Source organism: Microcaecilia unicolor, chromosome 4 (genome assembly GCF_901765095.1).
Source record: "Microcaecilia unicolor chromosome 4, aMicUni1.1, whole genome shotgun sequence".
Taxonomy (NCBI): Eukaryota; Metazoa; Chordata; class Amphibia; order Gymnophiona; family Siphonopidae; genus Microcaecilia; species Microcaecilia unicolor.
This window is the reverse complement of record NC_044034.1, coordinates 71,980,345-72,000,889: the sequence shown is the minus strand read 5'-3', so window position 1 is coordinate 72,000,889 and position 20,545 is coordinate 71,980,345. Positions and strand designations below refer to the sequence as shown.

General features: G+C 43.2%; 1 protein-coding gene across 3 annotated transcripts in view; it reads left to right on the top strand.

The window, feature by feature from the left end:
- Positions 1-18,427, top strand: part of MTIF3 (mitochondrial translational initiation factor 3) — a 67,164-nt gene extending 48,737 nt beyond the window's left edge. For all 3 annotated transcript variants that reach the window (XM_030200331.1, XM_030200330.1, XM_030200332.1), the window contains 3 exons: positions 711-1,207; positions 6,331-6,485; positions 17,559-18,427. In XM_030200331.1, the coding sequence (XP_030056191.1) occupies positions 712-1,207; positions 6,331-6,485; positions 17,559-17,804 (897 nt within the window). In that variant the 5' untranslated portion in view covers position 711 and the 3' untranslated portion in view covers positions 17,805-18,427. The remainder of the gene's footprint in view (positions 1-710; positions 1,208-6,330; positions 6,486-17,558) is intronic.
- The last annotated feature ends 2,118 nt before the right edge of the window (positions 18,428-20,545 follow it).

The window sequence follows — 20,545 nt, the reverse complement described above, 5'->3', positions numbered from 1 at the left end:
GCTACTAAGTCTGACCAAGAGGCCCTTTTAGTAAACCATAATAAAAACACTTAACATGCAATTTAGCGTGCGGTAACCACCATCACAGAGCTGCATTAAGGGTCTTAGCAGTATTTTTGCAGTAAACCATGCATTTAAGTGCTTTTTCTATCAGGAGGCATAGTTTGGGCGGAGAGTGGGTGTGGAAAGTGTTTGGCATGTTTGTGCAGCGCTGCGTACGCTTTGTAGCGCTATATAAATGCTAAATAGTAGTAGTAGTAGTAGTTAGCACATGGTAAGTGCAGCACATTAACTGACTAATGTATAGTTAACATGGGACCACTTATCACCTCCTAATAGCAGGTACTAAGTGCTTCCACGTTAACCAGGATCATGTATCGTGTGTTGATATGAATGTTAATGAATGACTTGCAAAGGAAAATACAAGGAACTCCCCCACTAGGGTGCCGTGTTAGATTTTATACTTGCTGCGCATTAATTTCCTGTGGAAAATCTAACACATTTTAGTAAAACAGCCCTCAAAAAGTCCATCAATCTTTGTATCCTATTTCCAACAGTAGCCAATCCAGTCCACAAGTTCCTGGCAGGATCCTGAAAAGTAGCAAAATTCCAGGCTGCTTGCAGCATTAATAAGAAACATACTGCTTTGTTGATTAGCCTTATGCTCTTCAGAATCAGATTTAAATAAGTTTCTTCTTTCTCATTGGCAGAATGTCTGCTTTTTGCTTCAGGAAATTAATTTGCCAGGCCACAAGGAATGAAATGAACTGTCTGAGAAGATATTTTGGTCTTCTTTTGGCTCAAACTATGATAAAGACTACTTTACCCCAATTGAGACCAATTAGTTTTGCCAGAAGAGCATCTATGACCATACGTATAAGAGCATTTTCGTCTTCTGGAGATGCAGCGGAAGAGGAAAAAGGGACACCAGAGAGGAAGAAGAAAAAAGACGATCCAAGTGCAAGAACGTTTGGGAGTATTGGCAGAAAAATTCCTCACCGGCTTATTCACGTGATTAGTGAGAGCGGGGAAGACCTTGGTACAATGCACAGAGCGGATGTCATTCGAATAATGGACGAACGGGGCTTAAAGCTAGTTCCTGTGAGGGAGAATGCTGACACACCAGTGTACCAGCTGATGACTGGCAAACAGATCCATGAGGAGCAACTGAAACACAGAGAAATGAAAAAAGCCAAGCCTAAAACTGGTAGGCAGATTTGTTTTATTTATTTATATTTAATTGTTGTGAGTGCTGTCTTTGAAGAATATAATGTACTAGCCATTTGTTATGTGATGCCTAACTAGGCATGTTGAGCTACTGATGTAAGCTTCTGAAAAGATTGTCAATTTTTTTTATTTGGGTGGGGGTGGAGGGTTAAGGGATCTCCCCAATTTATGCCTTTAAAGGTCTGTGCTGGCTCCATCCTATACCAGTGAGTTGCATCCAGGCAGCCAGATCCCCTTAATATGGGCTGGCAAGAGACTTAGCTGGGCCACTGCCACCGCTACCCCCTCCCCTAGGATTGCCGCTGCAACTGAGATACCTTGAGGCTTGCAGGGATCCAGAGGCCCCGCCAGCAGAAGAATCCAGTGTCGCTCTTCACTCCATGCCTGCCCTGCCCCACGGCTGCTTTTTTTCTCAGGTCGCGCATGCTTGGTTTCAAAACCGAGCATGCGCCTGAGAGAAAGAGCAGGGGGACCCGGCGCCAGAGTTCTCTCTCCTGCTCCTCTTAGGACGTGATCACGCAGGACCCGTCAGGAGCAGGGGAGAGAGAGCGAGAAATACTGGCGCTGGGTCCCCCTTGGAGGCAGGGCCCGGGGAATTTTGCCCCCCCTGCCCCCCCTCTCGGTGGCTCTGCCCTTCACTAACCCTAAAGCTGAAGTAGTATTACCCTCACCATATATGCACCTTCAGTAAACCAATAGGAGGCAGCACCATAGCAAGTCATTCTTTCTTTCTCCTTATTCCTGAGGGGCTGATGCCAAAAGGCTCAGGATAGAGCTGCATGTGGATGTCTGACTGCATGGCTTCTGTTACAAGCATAATACTATGCCATGCAGAAAGTTAAATATATGCAGATTTTATGTGTGGAAATCTTGAGGCTAATGGAGGAGGAGCGTGGTGGACACGTGCACAAAGGTTTTGCAGTAAGAGTGCAAACATGTGCAAACAAAACCAAAAGTGGGAGCAGCAGTATTGGTGTCTTTTCTGCATCTAAATGAGCCTTGCAAAAATTTATGGGCACAAATTTTAGCAAGGCTCAATTTTTGCACTTCTGGTTTTGTTTGTATATGCACACATCTGTTACCTCCTGTCAGTCTTTGAAATTTGCAGGCAGTTCCTTCTGGTTGCAAAAAAAGACAAAGGTGGCAGTTAAATCTCAAACTGGCATGAAATTCTCTGTGTTAACCCTTCTATGCTTTTGGACCTGGCAACAGTTTCTCCTGTGTGCATATAAGAAGCCACTGTTGCCTTTTCTGCATTGCACAAAATACTTATATCACAGTTGTCCAAAGAAGTGAGCCCTTAGGCTGGTCCGAGAACCAGCGGTCAGCAAACCCAACGCTTCGCCTGCAGCAACCACCGTTCCCCAGCGGTTGAGCCCCTGGGTTCGGGTGGCCAATAGGACTTAGGAGTCGGGCGGGAGAGAAAGGGGCTCAGGCTCGGACAGGAAGAAGTCAAGATAGGCGCATTCCAGTAGAGGTCAAGTCCAGGCAGGAGTCAGGGCAGGTGATGTTCCAGTAGAGGTCAAGTCCAGGCAGAAGTCAGGGCAGGCGGCGTTCTAGCAGTGGTCAGGTCCAGGCAGAAGTAATGGCAGGCAGCGTTCCAGTAGAGGTCAAGTCCAGGCAGGAGTCAGGGCAGGCTGCGTTCCAGCAGTGGTCAGATCCGGGCAGAAGCCAGGGCAGGCGGCGTTCCAGCAGTGGTCAGGTCTGGGCAGGCGGCGTTCCAGTAGAGGTCAAGTCCAAGCAGGAGTCAGGGCAGGAGGCGTTCCAGCAGTGGTCCGGTCCAGGCAGAAGTCAAGCAGTAAATAAGAGGAGAAACGCACCAGTACAACCAACCAAGAAGTAGCCGAGGCAAGGAGGAAAAGTAAGGTTCCTGGTTTTATACTGAAGGCGTCTGACGTCACAGTAGGTGCGCCCAGACTTAGACGTGCTCAGAGTGTAAGCGCGCCCAGACGTAGACATGCTCAGAATGTAGACACGCCCAGACAGTGGGCACTCAGGAGGAAAGGAATCAGCAGCATCGTGAGCATGTGTGTCTGGCCCCGCACTTGACAGGCCAGGTTTGTGACAACTTACAATGCAGTCATTAACATACATTTTAATGGGGGGGGGGGGGGGGGTGGCAATGTTTTCTGCTTGAGTTAACTCTGGTGCTGAATGCAGAATGGAGTTGAGCCCGCATTAATGTCCGCACACAGCTTGGAGAAGAGACGGCTGAGGGGAGACATGATAGAGGTATATAAAATAATGAGTGGAGTGGAACAGGTGGATGTGAAGCGTCTGTTCACGCTTTCCAAAAATACTACAGATACACTTTTACCTATGGAAATGGTTTTATTAGGACTTGCTATAATGACAGCTAACATGCAGATCTAAGAGGTTTACAAACTAAGGCAAACTTTCAAAGAAGGAAAGGAGCTACAAGCTAAGACTGGACAGAATTACTCAGAAGTAATCAATGATAGAGTAGGTTAAAGGTAGGGATGGGGGGAGGAGGCGGAGGGGATAGGAGGACAGGTATTGGAATAGTGATGGTAAACAGCAGTCTTAACACTTGTCTTTAGCGGGTTAATCTGGGTTGAAAGCCTGAGCAAACAGCCAGTTCTTTAGTGCAACTTTGAAGTTCTCGAACGAGGTTTCAGCACGGACATGTAAAGGCAAGGAATTCCAGAAGCAAGGGGTTGTGAAATAAAAGTCATTGTGTCTGGTTGATTCCAACTGGGCAGGTCAGGGACCAGGGAGAACCAAATGATGATCGTTGATTGATAGAGCGGAGGAGATGGGCAGGGGAATAAGGAATAGTATGAAGCTAGGTAGAGGGGAAGGCCGGTCCTATGAGCTCTAAAGGTAAGGATCAGAAGCTTGAAGAGTATACACTGCTCTATAGGAAGCCAGTGATGGCTCTTAAACAGTGGCATAGCAGTCTAATTGCAGCGCTTATGTGCACGATTTCGCCACAAATTGGCATTTACGCACGTAAGTGCTAGGCACCATTCTATACTACATGCAGCAGAATCACTTACCCCCAGATTCTATATATGGTGCCCAGATTTGGGTGTCTAAATTTGTGCCTGATCCCAAGATATGAGTTGCAACTTAATCAGCTAATGAGCAATTGGCCGCTAATAACCGGTTATTGATGTTAATTGGCACCAGTTAAGATTAGTGCTGGTATCTGGCTGCATGCTATAATGTAACACATGGCATCCAAATCCCATTGCATGCAACTCAGAAGGGGGTGTGGTCATGGGAGTGGCATGGGCGTGTCATGAGTGTTTCAAAAAACTGTATGCTTTTGCTTCAGAACACTGTGTCTGGCACCCAAAGTTAGGGCGTGGGAATTGGCGCTAAGCACAGTTCTATAAAGTGTGTGCACCCTTTATAGACTTGCACAGCATCGATCTTTCCTGGCTCCCATTTTTGAGCACAATTTATAGAATCGGGCCCTTAGTGCGTAAGCTAAAGGGGGTGCACATGGGTCGATGGAGCACATGTTTCCTGCGCTAAAGCCCTTTAAACATTCTGCGCAGATTACTGCTGGCACTAGTCCAGTGCTAATTGGCTCTAATGCTGGTATTATCGAGACCTGAGAGGGCTAGAGGAACAGCATCCTGAACAAATGGAGTTTGTTGGGGAAAGAAAGCAGCTTCCAGAAGAGGAGAAAATGGAAATCTCAGCAGAGTAGACCTGATCTTCAGGTCAGTAGTTGGGACTCACAGGGACTGTTCCTGAAGCTTACAGACCAGCAGGTGGTATCAGGTCTGCCAAAGTACCTAATAAGTGAGAGTTGGGCTGAGGACACAGTTATTATAAAAACTGTAGAAGTAAATGAACTGCTGTAAATATGAGCTGAAAGTTTGCTATTGGAGGGGAAATTTGAACCCTTCCTGCATTTTCCTTGCATGAACACTTTTGCTGGACAATTATTGTGGAAGCATTAACTGTACCTGGAGTTTGAACTTGTTTATGTGAACTTTACTACTTTTGGGTTTCCCACTGTGAGCCCTGAGCCAGGGTACTATGAAGAAAATGTGGTATTTGGGCAGGGTTGCCAGGTGGAAAATTTTTTTCCCACCCAATCCAGCCTAAAAACAGCCCAAAACCCGGCCAAACTCAAACCCCGCCCCTGACACCCCCGCCCCCGCCGTCATCAACCCCGCCCCTGCCGTCATCAACCCTGCCCCCGCTGTCATTGGCCCCGCCCAGAACGTCACTAACCCCGCCCAAAACGTCACTAACCCCGCCCCCCGTGGCCGAAAAAACCGCCTGAAAACCGCCGAAAAGAAAATAAAGAAGCCCAAAAAACCGCGACCCGCCGCGGGCAAAAATTTCCCGCGGCGGGTCACGGAAAACCGCCCAATTGGGCGGTAAAACCGCTCACCTGGCAACACTGTGTTTGGGTTGTTCTCCCCTTTTTTTTTAAATGGCCTCCATGTGAAACCTAGAGCTCCACCCTGGCTTGGTGGGGGAGGGGAAAAAGAAGAAGGCACAACAGAGACTGAATTACATTTAAAAAAAAAAAAAAGGCTATAAAACCAAACAGATTTGAACTTTATCCTTCTTGCCATGGTTTCAAAGCTCTTTATGTTTGGACCCCATAGCGTTGCAGGCATTAACCGGCAACCAGGACACTCTGGACAGCACATATGTACATATTTACCCAGTTATGCTAGTATTCTAAAAAGGAAAATAGGCACCTACTTTCTTAACTAGAGTATGTGCCAATCAGGTTCCCTCTAAGGATTAGATTTAATGGTAAGGCAAAAGTAAGTTCCAAAAGTGCAAATTAAAAAAAAAACAACAACAACCCCAAAACTGGCCAGTCCATATGCTTCCATTGTACACAGTACTTTTTTGGCAGACATTTTGGGTTGCAGTTGTCCTCCTTTCCCTGTCCCAGTAGAGCCCTGCTATTGTGACACTCGTACTGTCATATGTCATGACAAATCTACCTGCAAGCCAGAAGGGCAGCTTTTTTGTTTGTGCGTCCTTCTTTTTTGGTGTTTTGGGTTTTGTTTTGTTTTGTTTTTTCCATGTTGATTAACATTCTTTTATGAATTCTTTACATAGCTTTTAAATTAATTAAGCCTCTATTTTTTTTAATAGGACCTACCCAAATAAAAGAGCTCACCTTTTCTGTAGCTATTGCTAAGCATGATTTAGAAACAAAAAGAAAGCAGATTCAGCTGTGGCTTGAGAAGAAGCATCATGTTCGCATTACTGTACAGAAAGGAAGCACCGATGATGGAACAGACAAGCAGGTAAGATAATATATTATGGGTAAATGATTTACTGTGGATGATAGAGGAATGATAGAGGCTTATGAAATCATGAGTGGTGTAGAGCAAGTTAACGGAATGGTTATGTACTCTTCTCACTGATTCATAGAACTAATTGTTTGCAGATTTAAAAGAAACTTAGTTTTGTCAGTCAATGCACAACAAGCAACAGCGGTTGATGCTGAAGGTTGTTGTACAGTAGTACAGCTATGTTAAAGTTTAGGTGAGTTCCTGGAGAACAGGCCCATTAACGGTGATTGACTAGGCAGACTTGGAGTGCCATCTTTGCTGGTATGGACTGGGGGTAGTCTGCATAGCAGGGAATGGGTCGCCTTATTGTCATCTGTTGGGTATTTCTTCCATGCTACTGAATTTTGAATACAGAATGTGGACCTGGTAGACCATTGGTCTGACTCGCTATAGTCTTTTCTAATAATCTAACCCTGCATTGTCCAAGTAGTAAAGATTCCAGGATTGTTCTGTATAATCTTTAAAACTGCAGACACGAGTAATTCTGATCTGCTTTGGTCAGATTATGTTAGTGCGAGGAATTTCAATGGTGTTCTTATACAAAATCCTATACAGTGTTATAACTGATATATGCATTAAGTGCAGCAGGTTGTTCAGAGCACAACTGGGTGCTTTTTATAGGGGGATTATTAGCAGGCCAGGTTCCACAACCTGTATTGTAAGTTGCAGTGCTCCTCAGAAAAGATACTGTGAGATTTGTCATTTTCCACGTAGTAAATAGGAACTCAGTTTAGCTTTTCAACTGGTGGTGGGCAGTCTTTGCAGCATGGGGTGTGTAGCATAGATCTGGGGCACTAATTTAATACTGACTTCCCATCAATGAAATAGTACTTGTGTACGGAACCATTGCTCCTTGAATGTGACCATTGGAATACTTGACAGGGCCAGTTCTGCTTAGTTCCTGTGATCTCATAGAATCAGAATCTTAAGGCGACACATCAACAGGCTGTTTTGGACAGCTTAAATAGATGGTACTAGTGGAAGAGCCAAAAAAGAACAGCCCAAAAATCTGTACAATAATGATCAAAATCCACTAAATTATGGCATATTAATATCCTAATGTCTTTCATTCAGTTAGTTTAACAATACACACACACACTTCATCCCTTCCAAAAAAAAAAATATCAAAGGGGCTCATTTACTGCTTACAAATAGCAAAATCGCTGAGTATTAGTGGTGAACACTCATCTCTCCTTTACGCTGCATTATATCAAATCCATAAACTCTTTACCTTTTATATTATATGCAAACACCCGAGCTCCAAAAAACTGAAAATATATAGTTTGTGAATTTATACCCCAGTCTTTAAAAAGGTGTAACATATGACATTTATCTGAAATGGATCCTATTCAGTTATGTGAACATATTTATTTGAAATCTTATTCAATACATATACAGTAAGATATCAAAAGAATCAACGGTTACTTCATGATTTCAGTCATTGAACACTCCATCTCTCATGCTCCAACGTGGCTGGTGGTTTAGTCAAAAAAGCTTTTTCAAAGTGCAAACCTTTAATTGTTGGCAACCAGTCATGCTGTGAAAGTAAGCACACACCACATTAAAAAAACATTACAGTTGTATTTATAAATCTCTATATACTGTCACCCCCTGGTGGCAGAACAGCTTAGAGGTCCTACACAGATAGTCCAGGTTGGCTTTTTCCATACCTCAGACCATCGGGAGATGGATCACCAGATATTCTGAGAATGCAGTACAGCTTCCTGGATACATTTTAAATCCATGTTTGTGATAGCATGAGAGAGGGTAGAGCACTAAGCCTTCACAGAACAGCTGACCAGGTATGGAATTTGAACAAAATTTTTTATTTCTTAAATCTGCACATAGGTAGAGTCCTCCCAAGGTTAGCTTCTTGCCCAACCTCAAACTCAGGATGCAGCAAGTTAGATAGCTTTTCTGTAACCCAGGCCTATCCCTAGCCTGGCCTCACACCTTCAAATTCTCCAGGAAAAAAAACTTCTACCTTGACAGTTTTCTGTTTGCTCACATATATAGTTGAGGCATATGTGGGAAGGAAATTCCCTTCTCCTGGGCCCATCTTAGGACACTGCAGCCCTTGTGAGCCCACTAGGGACAGAGAATATCTTTATATGATACCACCTTTCAGTGATACAATTGAAGCAGTTTACATCACATGCCATTACCTTTTTCCTGTTCTGGCTCCCCCCCCCCCCCCTCCCACACACACACTCTCGATAAGATAGCTGTGCCTGTTTGAACCATGCCCTTTCTACTATACATTGCAATCTCTAGCCTCTTAAGATGATCCTGTGAGGGAGTGTTAAGGGAGACTATCAGTTTCCTGTTTACTCTTTCAGTGTCTTCCTTTATAAATATTAATTCCGGAACCTCCAATTAGGAATGCCAGGAGTTGAAACAAATTGTAAACCCAAAAGAAAAAAAGAAAAATCTTTATAAATACTTGGTTATAGCTATTACTGGGAGAAGAACATTTGAGTCTCTGCTGGTTCCTGGGCCTTTTCACACAGTTCCCTCAGGCCCCAGATAACTGGCACAATCAATACCAAAACTAAGCCAATAACACAGTTCAGTCTGGAAGAATTTCTTCCTTCAGGCCTAGTGTTCTACTGCTGGTTCCTGTCCAGAAGATATAATGGATAGCCCTTTAAACTCTTAGTCCAGGATTTAGAACAAGCTTTTTTCCCCAACCCCCAACCAAAAAAAAAAAAAAAAAAGGCAAGCAAGCAAACAAAATCACAATGTTGCTTTTGCAGCTTTACCTGCCATAGTTTACAGCTTAGCCAATACAGCTTACTGGATACATTTTAAGCTGTAGCGTTCCAGCCCCCAGCAAGGGCTGCAGGAAAATCCTACAGTTTTCCACAGTTTTTACTTCTCTGTACAAAAAAATATTAAACCGGGGAAAGGCTTATGTAACAAATCCTCTTTTAGTTATCTTCCAAAACCCCTTATGAAACTTTGCTTCCTTGGAGTCTTCCCCTTTGCCTCACCTAAACCCCAGCATCTTGCCCTGCTTGGCAGATTCCTCCGAACAGCCTTCCTAACAAACTGCTGGCAACAAAAACAAAACTGAAAATAGCTTAAGCAGCACTCACCCTTATTCCGGTGTCTGAATATCTGTTCCTTCAATTGAATCAGTCTCTGGTACTTCAAAAGTTACCTTCACCTCTGCAGGTTCTGAAAGTGCTTCTGTTTCTGCTGGAAGCTCCTTCTTCCCCATCCCCTACATCAGGTGTCGTGTCTTATTCCCAGCTCACAAGCTTCTAAAGGTCCCATTCCTGAATTTGGCTCTTCTCTGATAAATCCATCTCGTGTAGTTCTTCTGTTAAGGGACAGGGGGTCTTCACTACCCAATATTCCTATGGTTGTCATGGGCTGGCTAAGATGCCAGGCCTCAGTAGGAGCTTTTCCTTTTACCCCTTCCCTGAGGAATATAGCTGGTTCTCCATTCAGCAGCCACCCATGGATCTTGCTGCCATTCCCTCAGATAAGAGTTAAATTTTTCTGCTGCTGTCCCCAGGTTTTTAGATTAAAGTATTCACCACCTCCATCTTATCATACTGGTACCTGGTCCCCAGCTCACAATACAAACATACCTTATAATGAGACACACATAGTTGTCATGCCGCCTACCCGTGGGCATAGGCCAGACTTCCTCTCACTTCTGTCCGCGTGGGCCAAATCCTCCAGTTGTGCACACCGTCCACCCGTAAGTGTGGACTAAATGTCCTGTTTACACTGCCCACCCAGAAGCGTGAACTGAGTCTCTCCACTGTCACACTGCCCATCCATAAGCATGGGCCAAATGTCCAATGGAACCTCCCCACAACTTGAGTGGAGGAGTGGCCTAGTGGAGTGGAGGAGTGGCCTAGAGGTTAGAGCACCGGTCTTGCAATCCAGAGGTGGCTGGTTCAAATCCCGCTGCTGCTCCTTGTGATCTTGGGCAAGTCACTTAACCCTCCATTGCCTCAGATACAAACTTAGATTGTGAGCCCTCCTGGGACAGAGAAATATCCAGTGTACCTGAATGTAACTTAGCTTGAGCTACTACTGAAAAAGGTCTGAGCAAAATTTAAATAAATAAACTTGGGGTAAACTTAGCCCGGGTCTATGCAGATCCCAAAACAGTCCAAATCAAACCTCCTTCTCCACCAGCGTAAGTCCAAACAGTTAGTGGTTTGAATATCAGCATCAAAATGAAAGTGTTCACAGCAATTGCACCATTAGCACAAACAAATAACCAAGACAAAAGGTCTCAGGTTAGGACTAGACCTGGCTTTGGCCTGCCCACCCATGTAGCTCCACTTGCAGCTACAACCTCCCACTGTCAAGAAAAAACACAATTGGATTTTACCAAACGATATTCAAAAACAAGGTATTTTGTGGGGAACAAAAATACCCAACAGAATAAAAACTACAGGTAAAATGAACAAGAGTATCCCATACCTTCAGACAAAGTTGCAAGCTTAAGACTGATTTCCAGCATCTTGCACCTTGGCCTCCTCACAGGGAGACCAAGCTCTGCACTCACCTCTAAATTTCCACGTTTATTAAAAATGTGATGTACTGCCCTAGGGTGGGGTTCCTTCAGAACTGTTAACAATAAACAAATAAGAACAAAATTAGGCTAAAAATATATATAATAGCTTTACTCCTGCTGGAATTCTGCACCAGAAAATTCAAAATTCTGTGCTCAAAATTTTCCAATTCTACAAAATTCTGCACACAAAATTTGCAAGTTCTGCAAGTTTGTCATCATTTAACCAATGTTACAGCCCCACTTCCCTGTACATAAATACTGTCCATATTTTTCCCAGCACCCATAGCATCCACCTTTTTTATAACCCCCCCCTGCACCCACACATAGCATCCACCTTTTATTACAGCCCCCCCTGCCCTCCACCTTTTTACAGCCCTCCCCTTACCCACATCATCCACCTTTTTTACAGCCCTCCCTTCACCCACAGCATCCATCTTTTTTTTTTTTTTTAACAGCTACCTCTCTCCACCTTTTTTACAGACCCCCTGCACCCACACATATCATCCAGCTTTTTTTTGCAACTCCCTCCCTGCCTGCACGCACCAACACGCCATCCATATTTTTTGTTCAGCTGCCCCTGCACTCACCTATGAGGTAGGAGGAGGACCTGCATCGGGAGTACCACTTTGGGGCAGGAAAGAACCCTACTCTTTCTGCCCGCTGCTGCTGCTGCTCTGGGAAGATGCTGCCACTTCTTCTGAATGGCCGCTGAGACCTCCTGTGGCAGTCTCACGAGATTACCTCTTGAAGTATTGGCGGACATTTTGAAGAAGCTATGGCACCGGCCCAGAGCAGTGGCAGCAGGCAGGAAAGATTGGGGTTCAGGGTTCTTTCCTGCCCCTGATGAGGCCACTAGCTCACCAGGATGTGCTCAGGTTGGCCCAAGGAGGGCCCACCAAGGCTCAGGGGTGGTGGCGGGAGAGGCAGCCAGCACCACGGGTTGGAAGGGCCCACCTAGGCTTGGTGGGGTGGGGGGCAGCCAGCCAGCCAATTCCTCTCAGAGCTCAGATTCTGCGCAGCTGGGGAATTCTGTGCTCCACAGTCACGCAGAATTCTGGCAGGAGTGGAGGTTATATAGTAGAAGGAAAGAAGAGGAGAGGAATAGCATAAAAGAGGAAGGAAGAGCTGGTCATGAAGTCAAAGCAGGCTGAATGCAACTGAAATCTAGTCGGAAAAGGGTAACAGTAGGCTTAAGGAGGAAAAGCGTCCTTTAAATACAAAGGGTTTAAGAGCTGAACGGAAGTCAGAATGAACTGTCGGTGATCTGAGGGGGAAAGCTAGGGTATTCCACAGCGCAGGGCCTATGATGCTAAAGATTTTAGAACGTATTGAGTCATATCAAATCTGTCTTAAGAGATGGAACATGTGGGGAATTGGATTGAGAGGACCAGAATAAGGCGACAGGAAAGATATAATGGAACACCAAGGTGCATAGTTTTATGGATGAGAATAAGGATTTTGTAAGTAATGCAATGAGATATGGGTAGCCAGTGTTCCTTTTTAAGAAAGGGAGTTACATGGTCATAGTTACTTGAACCCATCAGAAGTTTTATTGCAGTATGCTGCAGCAGTTGAGGATGGCGTTGTTCACACAGGTTAGTCCCATAGAAAAGACTATTGTAGTAATAGAAGTTGTAAATAGGGTAGTAGACTCCTCCCTTATGTCCCTCTCCCTAGCCTGATTGGAGGCTCTTCTGATCCATGGATTCTATTGGAAGGGCCAGAGGACCTCCCTCTAACTGTCATGTGATCTCCCTATTCTAGCTGTTTCGCTTGGAATTGATCTTGTGGTGCACTCGGCTGGTGAAGTCTGATTCTATGGTGTTGGTCCCCACCTTCAGCTTTTCCTCCCAGGCCCAAGGTTTCTTATGGGATGGGACATAGACGCTGTCACAATAGCACATACTGCTTGGATTAACAATCCTGCAAAAAAAAGACTAACGCATTGTATTCTCGGTGGCACAGCTTTTCAAGTATGTATCAGCCACACATGCGCCAAACTGAAGTAAGGAACACCTACCAATTGGTGCTAATATTCAAAGTCCCCAAGAGGGGAGGGTATGCCAATTATAAATATATTATTGTTCCTTACAAAGAAGAAATTTAAAAATAATTTTCTATTCTCATTACTTTTTTATTACAAAAAATTGTAAGTCTGACATGGCTTGTGTAGCCAACTGCCAATGTGATACTAGTCAAGACATTGGATGTTTGGATGGCTACCTGCATGCTTTAAGTTAAGTGCTCGTTTTCTTCCTTTTTTATCATTATACGTATTAAAAAAACATTTTTAAAGGTGTTGTTTATTAAAGGATTATAAGTGCAAAAGTTGATTTTCACGAGAGGAATAAATGATTGAAGAAGATAAACTTTGTGGCTGTGGTCTGAAATGGAATGGCTCATAAGAGACCGAATAGCCTATAACTGAGTCTTGATGAATTATTTCTGATATTCCTCCCATTGGTTCGGCTTGATTTAGAGTAGGGGTTGTCTAGCCTCGGTCCTCAAGGGTTGCAATCCAGTCAGGCCTTCAAGATTTCCACAATGAAATATGCATGATATTAATATAACATTTTTGATTCTGCTCTTTAACCTTAATAATAAACTCTAAAATTTCTATAAATCATCAACTTAAATTGTAGAATAATGGTGCTCAGTACATCTCCATATTGCCCTGCTGGGTAATGATGGTAAAGGACGATAATCACTGCACCAGCAGTGCCTAAATTAATAGCAATAATGTGAAGAAAAATGTACTTAAATTAATGAGCTATTGGGATTCTCTTTCCATACTGATGTTCTCCCAGCTGCAATCCTCCCAAGTGTCCACACTTGTGATAAACAAATCCTCTGCTGAAAAATTTGTAGACGGTACTCCCAGTATGTGTAGTTCATAGTCGACACGCCTCATAGCGCAAAAAAAAAAAAAGCTGAAAAAACTTTGAGTTCACAAACCAAATTCACAAAAAAACGCTCTGAAAAGATCCAGTTATCAATCCTTCAAGTGACCTTCCATCCCATGATGAATCTCTGTCTGTCTGCTTTCACATATAAGGCTGTACGTGCTGTCTTCCCATGCAAAATGCTGTTCAACTCAAAATCAGCTGAGGATCCTCTATAAAAAAACATTCCGTTACTGTTGCATTCCAAACATGAATAGTTCTTCTCAGTATCCTTCTCCCTCAGTCTCAACATGGGCCATGTTTCAAAAATTGCTTCATCAAGAGACCAAACTGCAAAATTCAAAGGATACCATGTAAAGCTATTCTAAAAAATTATTATATATTGACTTCTAAATACAAAACATGCTAAAAACTCATACCGACTGCTCCTTCCAGCTTGAGAACGAGCCTCTCCCATTATGGCACCTTCCATCCAAAATAATCCCATTGCTCTTAATACTTAATCCTTCCTTTGCAGTTTATTATCTTGTTGACTTAATTATGTCTCTTCATCAAGATTATCTTGTCAACAATACACTCCAGTCCACTTCTTTATTCAATCCATTGGGTTTCACTGTATCCCATGAATAGATGAATCTTTCTTCCTTATTAAACAATATATGCTGAATATCACCTCCGAATCAGTTCTCCTCTTGTACCAAAACTACAAATCTGAATTCTCGCAATTGATGATTCATTTGTACCCAGTTCTCTACAAGGGGTGTCTCTAAATGTTGCAACCTAATGTTGCTTAGATGTTGAGCTATACGATGTTTAATTTTTCTAGTGGTCTCTCCAATGTACCACAACAAGTAAGGGCATTGAATAGCATATACTACTTGCTTTGAGTCACAGTTGGTGATAAATTTTAACACAAAATGACTATTTAATTTTGCCACCCAGATCTTATCTGTGACCATTGCATATTTACAATAGATGCAGTGGTTCCACTGTGAATACTTTGAATCTCCCTCAATTCCTAAAGCCTGCTGATGATTCTTTAATAATTCCCCTAAATTCAAGCCTCGGATAAAAGCAAATGTGGGAGGTTGACCAAATCCTTCATGTAAAGACAATAATCCCCAATATGTCTTAATAGAATTTTGTATGCCTTGCATTTGAGCATAATAAGGAAGGACACAGATAATCCTAGGCTCTGTTATCCTGTTAGTCTTCTGTAATAACCAACACTGTTGGGCATTGATAACCCGTTTAATTGCCTGCTTAATTACCTTATGAGGATACCCTCTCTTCCGAAATCGTTGATACATTTGTTGTGCTTGCTCCTTATATTGTTGATTATGAGTACACAATCTTCAATTTCTCATAAATTAACCCACTGGAATACTGTTTTTTTTTTTATTGCTTAGGGTGACTTGGTGAGGGTCAAGGTTGGATACCCCTGGTTTAGAGTGAACTGCTAGTTGTTTTATATATTGAATACAAGTGGGCACATACCCTTTTTTTCCCCACTATTCCTTTTTGTGGAGAAATATGTTTAATAGTAGTTTATTTACCCTCTTCTTTTGAAAATGTGATAATGGTAGCATCTCCTTCTTATTGATACAAATGACACTTCAGTGCTTTTCAACCCATTCCTCAGGGCACACTCAGCCACTCAGGTTTTCAGGATATCCACAATGAATATGCACGAGAGAGATTTACATACCAAGAAGGCAGTGTGTGTTTTGTCTAATTCAAATCAATTTTACTGAATAAAAGGAATTAAGATATCTAATACTTCACAATTTATTTTGATTGCTAATGGAAAAGAGTCATCAAAGCTTGGACAGGAGATCACTCTCCAGTGGCTCTCTTCAAATGGCTAGGAGATAGAGAGCAGTACTAGCCCAGGAGCTCTTCGCAGATTGAGATGAAGAAGCTTAGACAGCCACCATATAGTCGGTGTAGAGGCTGGCCGAAACCGAACCAGCAACCAAAATGTGCAGTTTGGTTTTGGACGAAACTGAAACCAAACTCCCTGTCCACCACAGTCACTCTTGGCATCCTCTGCCCCCCCTCCCTTGCAAACACACTTGCTGCCACAGCCTGCCCCTCTTGCCTCCCACCACCCATCCAAAGCCCTCCCTGGGCCTACCTTTCAACCTCCTTGTGGTCTAGTGGGCCTTCAGGACAAGGGTGATCCCCAGTCACTCTTGCCCCTGCTGGTTCCACATACAAAATGGCTGCTGGGACTTCCTGCAACAACCTCGCAAGACTGCTGTGGGAGGTCCCAGTGGCCATCTTGGGATTGCTCCTGCTTATGCTGCTTCCTAACTCCAGTCCAGGAGTCTCTTCCTTGCAGCATATGAGGAAAGAATAACAGTCACAGGCCCGGATAACTTAGCTTTGTGGCCTGCAAAAGATAAGAGACAAGACATGGTTGGGTCAACTTCTAGGGGAGCAGGGGAGAAAAGTGATAAGAAAAGAAGAGAAGCTGATACCATTCTTATGCAGGGAAGAAGATAATAAAAAGCTTGGCAGGAGGGAGGGAAGTTAGAACCTGGAATGAAGTTTGTAGAGGAAGGAAGAGAGAACTAGTGATGGAGGGAAGGCTAGAAGGAACTGATGGAGGAAGAGAGGAAAGATGAAAGCAGAAAAAACAAGAACATTTATGAGGGGAAAGGAGAGGTGGAAAGATAGCAAAGGCTAGTTGCTTATTTTCCCCTGAGAAATCTGTTCTGCATAGCCACTAGTTACATTGTCAAAGTCTATCAGCCTTCCTGAAATATCTTTGATAAATTACCTTCCACAAACAAGTGATTAAATAGCAGTTAATAATTAACAAGCACACTGGACTAAATCCAGAATACTCCAGTGTAGTAGCTATGAATCAGTCATTTCTGCAATGGTAGTTAAAAACTGTGGGTCCTAATGAACATCAGAAAACAGGTTTATTGAGATGTATCATTACAATTCTAATAACATGTTGATACAGTGAAAACTGATATGTAAGTTCATTTGATTACCTAAACTGTTCAAGAAGGATTCCCTAAACTTCCTAATATAGGTTTAGGCTCTGCCAAATAACATGTTTTCCTAGGATAGCAAGAGATGTTAGCTCTGCTAATCACAAGTGCACAGTAGCAGGGTAAGCATCCTTCCAGTGTGCAGTATGAAATAACCAATATGCCAATATCAAGGATGGCTAATAGTTATCTGGATGGTTCTATCACATGCTTGATGTCTAACCTCTACGTCAGTGGTTCCCAAACCTGGTCCTAGAGGCACTCCAACCAGTCAAGGTTTCAGGATATCCACAATGAATAATTATGAGAGAGATATTTATGCAGTGGAGGCAGTGCATGCAAAATCTCTCTCATGAATATTCATTGTGGGTATCCTGAAAATCTGACTGGCTGAGTTGCCGTCACGACCAGGCTTAGGAACCACTTTTGTACGTGGTATATGTGACCATTTACTGCATTCACTAATGAATAAAAGTTAGCTGTACATATTTTTTTGCAGAAGTCTCTCTAATCACAAATGGGAAGGAATAATGAAATGCTTTTGTTTTTTCCCCCCTCTTTTTCTGAACAGCAAATTCTAGATCGAATTGTTGATTCCATGCCTGAAACGGCCACCTTTGTTTCCAAACCAAAGCTCATTAAAGACGGGAAGGCCATGATGTGTGTCCTAAGGCCCACCTCAGAAAAAGAACTACATGAATACAAGCAGAAGCAGAAAAGGGAAACTCTTAAGGATGTGAGCCCTTCAGACAAGGAAAGTGGACTTGTTGAAACTTCTTCATCCATGGTGCTTAGGAAAGGAGAGGAAATAAATTAAACAGGTCATATTTCTTCAGCCTTGCAAACTGAATTATTGCTGTCAGTGGTTACAGTGCATGTGCAGGAAAATAATGTATGTGAGGATCCAGGTGCCCGATGATAAAATAGTCTGCAGTGAATATATGTAGAGAAATACAAGGAGTGGGTGACTGCTGCCCTCTCGTATAGGTGGGAGGCTGCAGTATTCCAAAGACTGCAGGTAGCAGAAGAAATGCTTCTTTCTCCCATAAAGTTTTCACTGGTGAGTAAAGCATGGAAAATGCCAAGCAAAGGATGGTTGGTTTCTGTATTTCTGCAGTGCAAATCTGTCCTTCCATCAGGAAGAGAAAAGCATGGAACAAAGAAATACCATCTTTCTAAGTAAAAAGTGAGTTACTTCTGTAGTGTTACTTGTTAGTGTATTAGGTACTTTAACACTGAGGACAATAGATGCAGTGTTCTAAGGTACATTTCTTTAAAATTTGTTAATGAATTTGGTGCCTGTGCAATGTGCTAGAATAAGCATTTCCACACTGCCTCATTAGTGAGTCATTATCCTGTTCCGAGGAGATCACCTCTCAGCATGAGGGGCTAATGCAGCCTTCATTCCTATTTAGGGCCAGATGCACTAAACTTAACGAGGCATTAACGAGCAAGTAGTAAACCACCGTGGCATGCACAAAAGGCTTCTCCAAGCCATTTTCGGATCAGGGTAGCAGCTAACAAAAACGGAATGCAGATGAGCAAATTGGTACCCCAATGTGTATAAATCGTATTGTAATGAGAAGCACTACCATTTTCCGATTCCCTTACTGTGGAAACCCTAACGGGAGGTTGGCATAACGCTTGGCTACTCTGCGCATGCTCGACCAGCTAACTGGCCGACTGTTTACCGATTGAATAGAGAATGCAAGTGAGCTACAACCAGCAGCTCATTTGCATTCCTTTTCCTTGATGCATGCCCGTTCCTTACCGATTCCGTAAGGGAAGGGCTTTAACGATTTTTTAGTGCATCTTCCCCTTAGTGGGCTGATGCTCAGAACTCTGGTACTATAGGGAACAACGTTGGAAAATACTGCAGAATCAGTGCACAAAAATAACTTACCAATGCTCAGTGTTAATAGCATAGAAATTATATATGCACTGTGGAAGGGGGAGGAATGTGGCTGGCGCATGCCCATTCAAACCCTGACGTGCAGGCACACATCAGCGCTGTTCTTCTCTTTAAATATAAGCATTTTAAATTTGTTTTCAGTTGAAAAGCTTATATTTAAGCAAAGAAAACAGGGGCTAATGTGTGCTTCCATTTCGGTTTTGCTCAGACTCCTTCATATTTGTTCCTCACCACCAGCACTCAGAGGCTTGCAGATTTAAAAGGAAAATCATGAGAAATTCTCTCTTCTAACCCCTCTACGTGACCTTGGAGCTGGCGGTAGGTTCCCAGCATCAGGGCCGGGTTTTTTCAATGCTGTTTCTCTGAGCTTTGGGAAGGAATAGCTGACCTCATTTACATGAGGTCATTAAATGTTTGCATACACTTAAATGCAAGTTGTGCTAATCTTTGGTGCACATGTTTCCTGTGCTAGAGCTTTCTGAGCATTCTGCGCACATTAACGCTGGCGCTAGTCGCCTCTATGGCTGGCATTAGGTTTTGAGCATCAGCCTATAGGTTATTGGTTTTTGCTGAGATGGCAAACCTTTGGTACAAGTTGTTGTGATGGTAATTTTAAGGCGGTATATGTTTGGGCTTTGGCAACAAAATCAAGACCACCAGCTTATTTTACAAAGACTGCCAACCAACTGTTAGATAATGATGCTGTTTGCTGACTTCAGACCCAATCTAAATTTGGCCCACTGACCTACAAGAAACAATTATTCACTCCTGGCCTATTGTTTGAAGCCATTAAGTCAATCAATAGCTAGTATAATTCATGGAAACACCATGTGTATGGCCCTGTGATCATCAGCTATTAGTATAGGGGCCCTGGAATACAGGACTGCACTTAGCTGCACCAGTCCCCAAAAGGCAGGGAATAGGCACAGTAGCAGCAGAGGGGGGGGGGGGGTAGGTTACCCGTTGGCTGCATTGCAGCCACAGATACTGGGGCAAAGGTATGTATATAGTGTTAGCCAGCTGTGGGGTAGACCACAAGTGGTTCACATGTACTGCATCGGTCCAAGTGTCCTCACCATACTTGTGATGAGAAGGATGGCAAGGCAGGAGAATGAAAACATAGAACAGGTAGAGCAACTAGAGGCTGTAGCCCCAGAGGAAATTGGTCACATGTGTATTAGTAGGAAGGTGAGTATGGGTATGGGGGTGGGAGTATGGTGTTGCATTGGAGATATGAATTTACCTGGAGCTCAGTTGCAAGATTCAGCTTGTTTGAAATAAAATGGTTTCTAGGGTTTATGAAAAATCATGTTGTGATTACATTTCCCAAAGCAATAGATTTGCCTCTTTTCTTTTGCTAAACTGGCACCTCCTCATTTAATCGCCTCCTAACAATCAGATTCTCAAGATGGGTTACAATAAAATCAAGCATAAAACCATCCAGCCAAAATAAAACATATAACAATATCTCCACAATCCTACACACAGATAATTTAACATACTAATATGGAGGAGTAGCCTAGTGGTTAGAGCACCAGTCTTGGCATCTAGAGGTGGCCAGTTCAAATCACTTAACACTAGAGAGCTAAGTGACATCCACAACAAAGACAATGTTCCACTCAATGTGGAAACTCAAACGCGTAAAA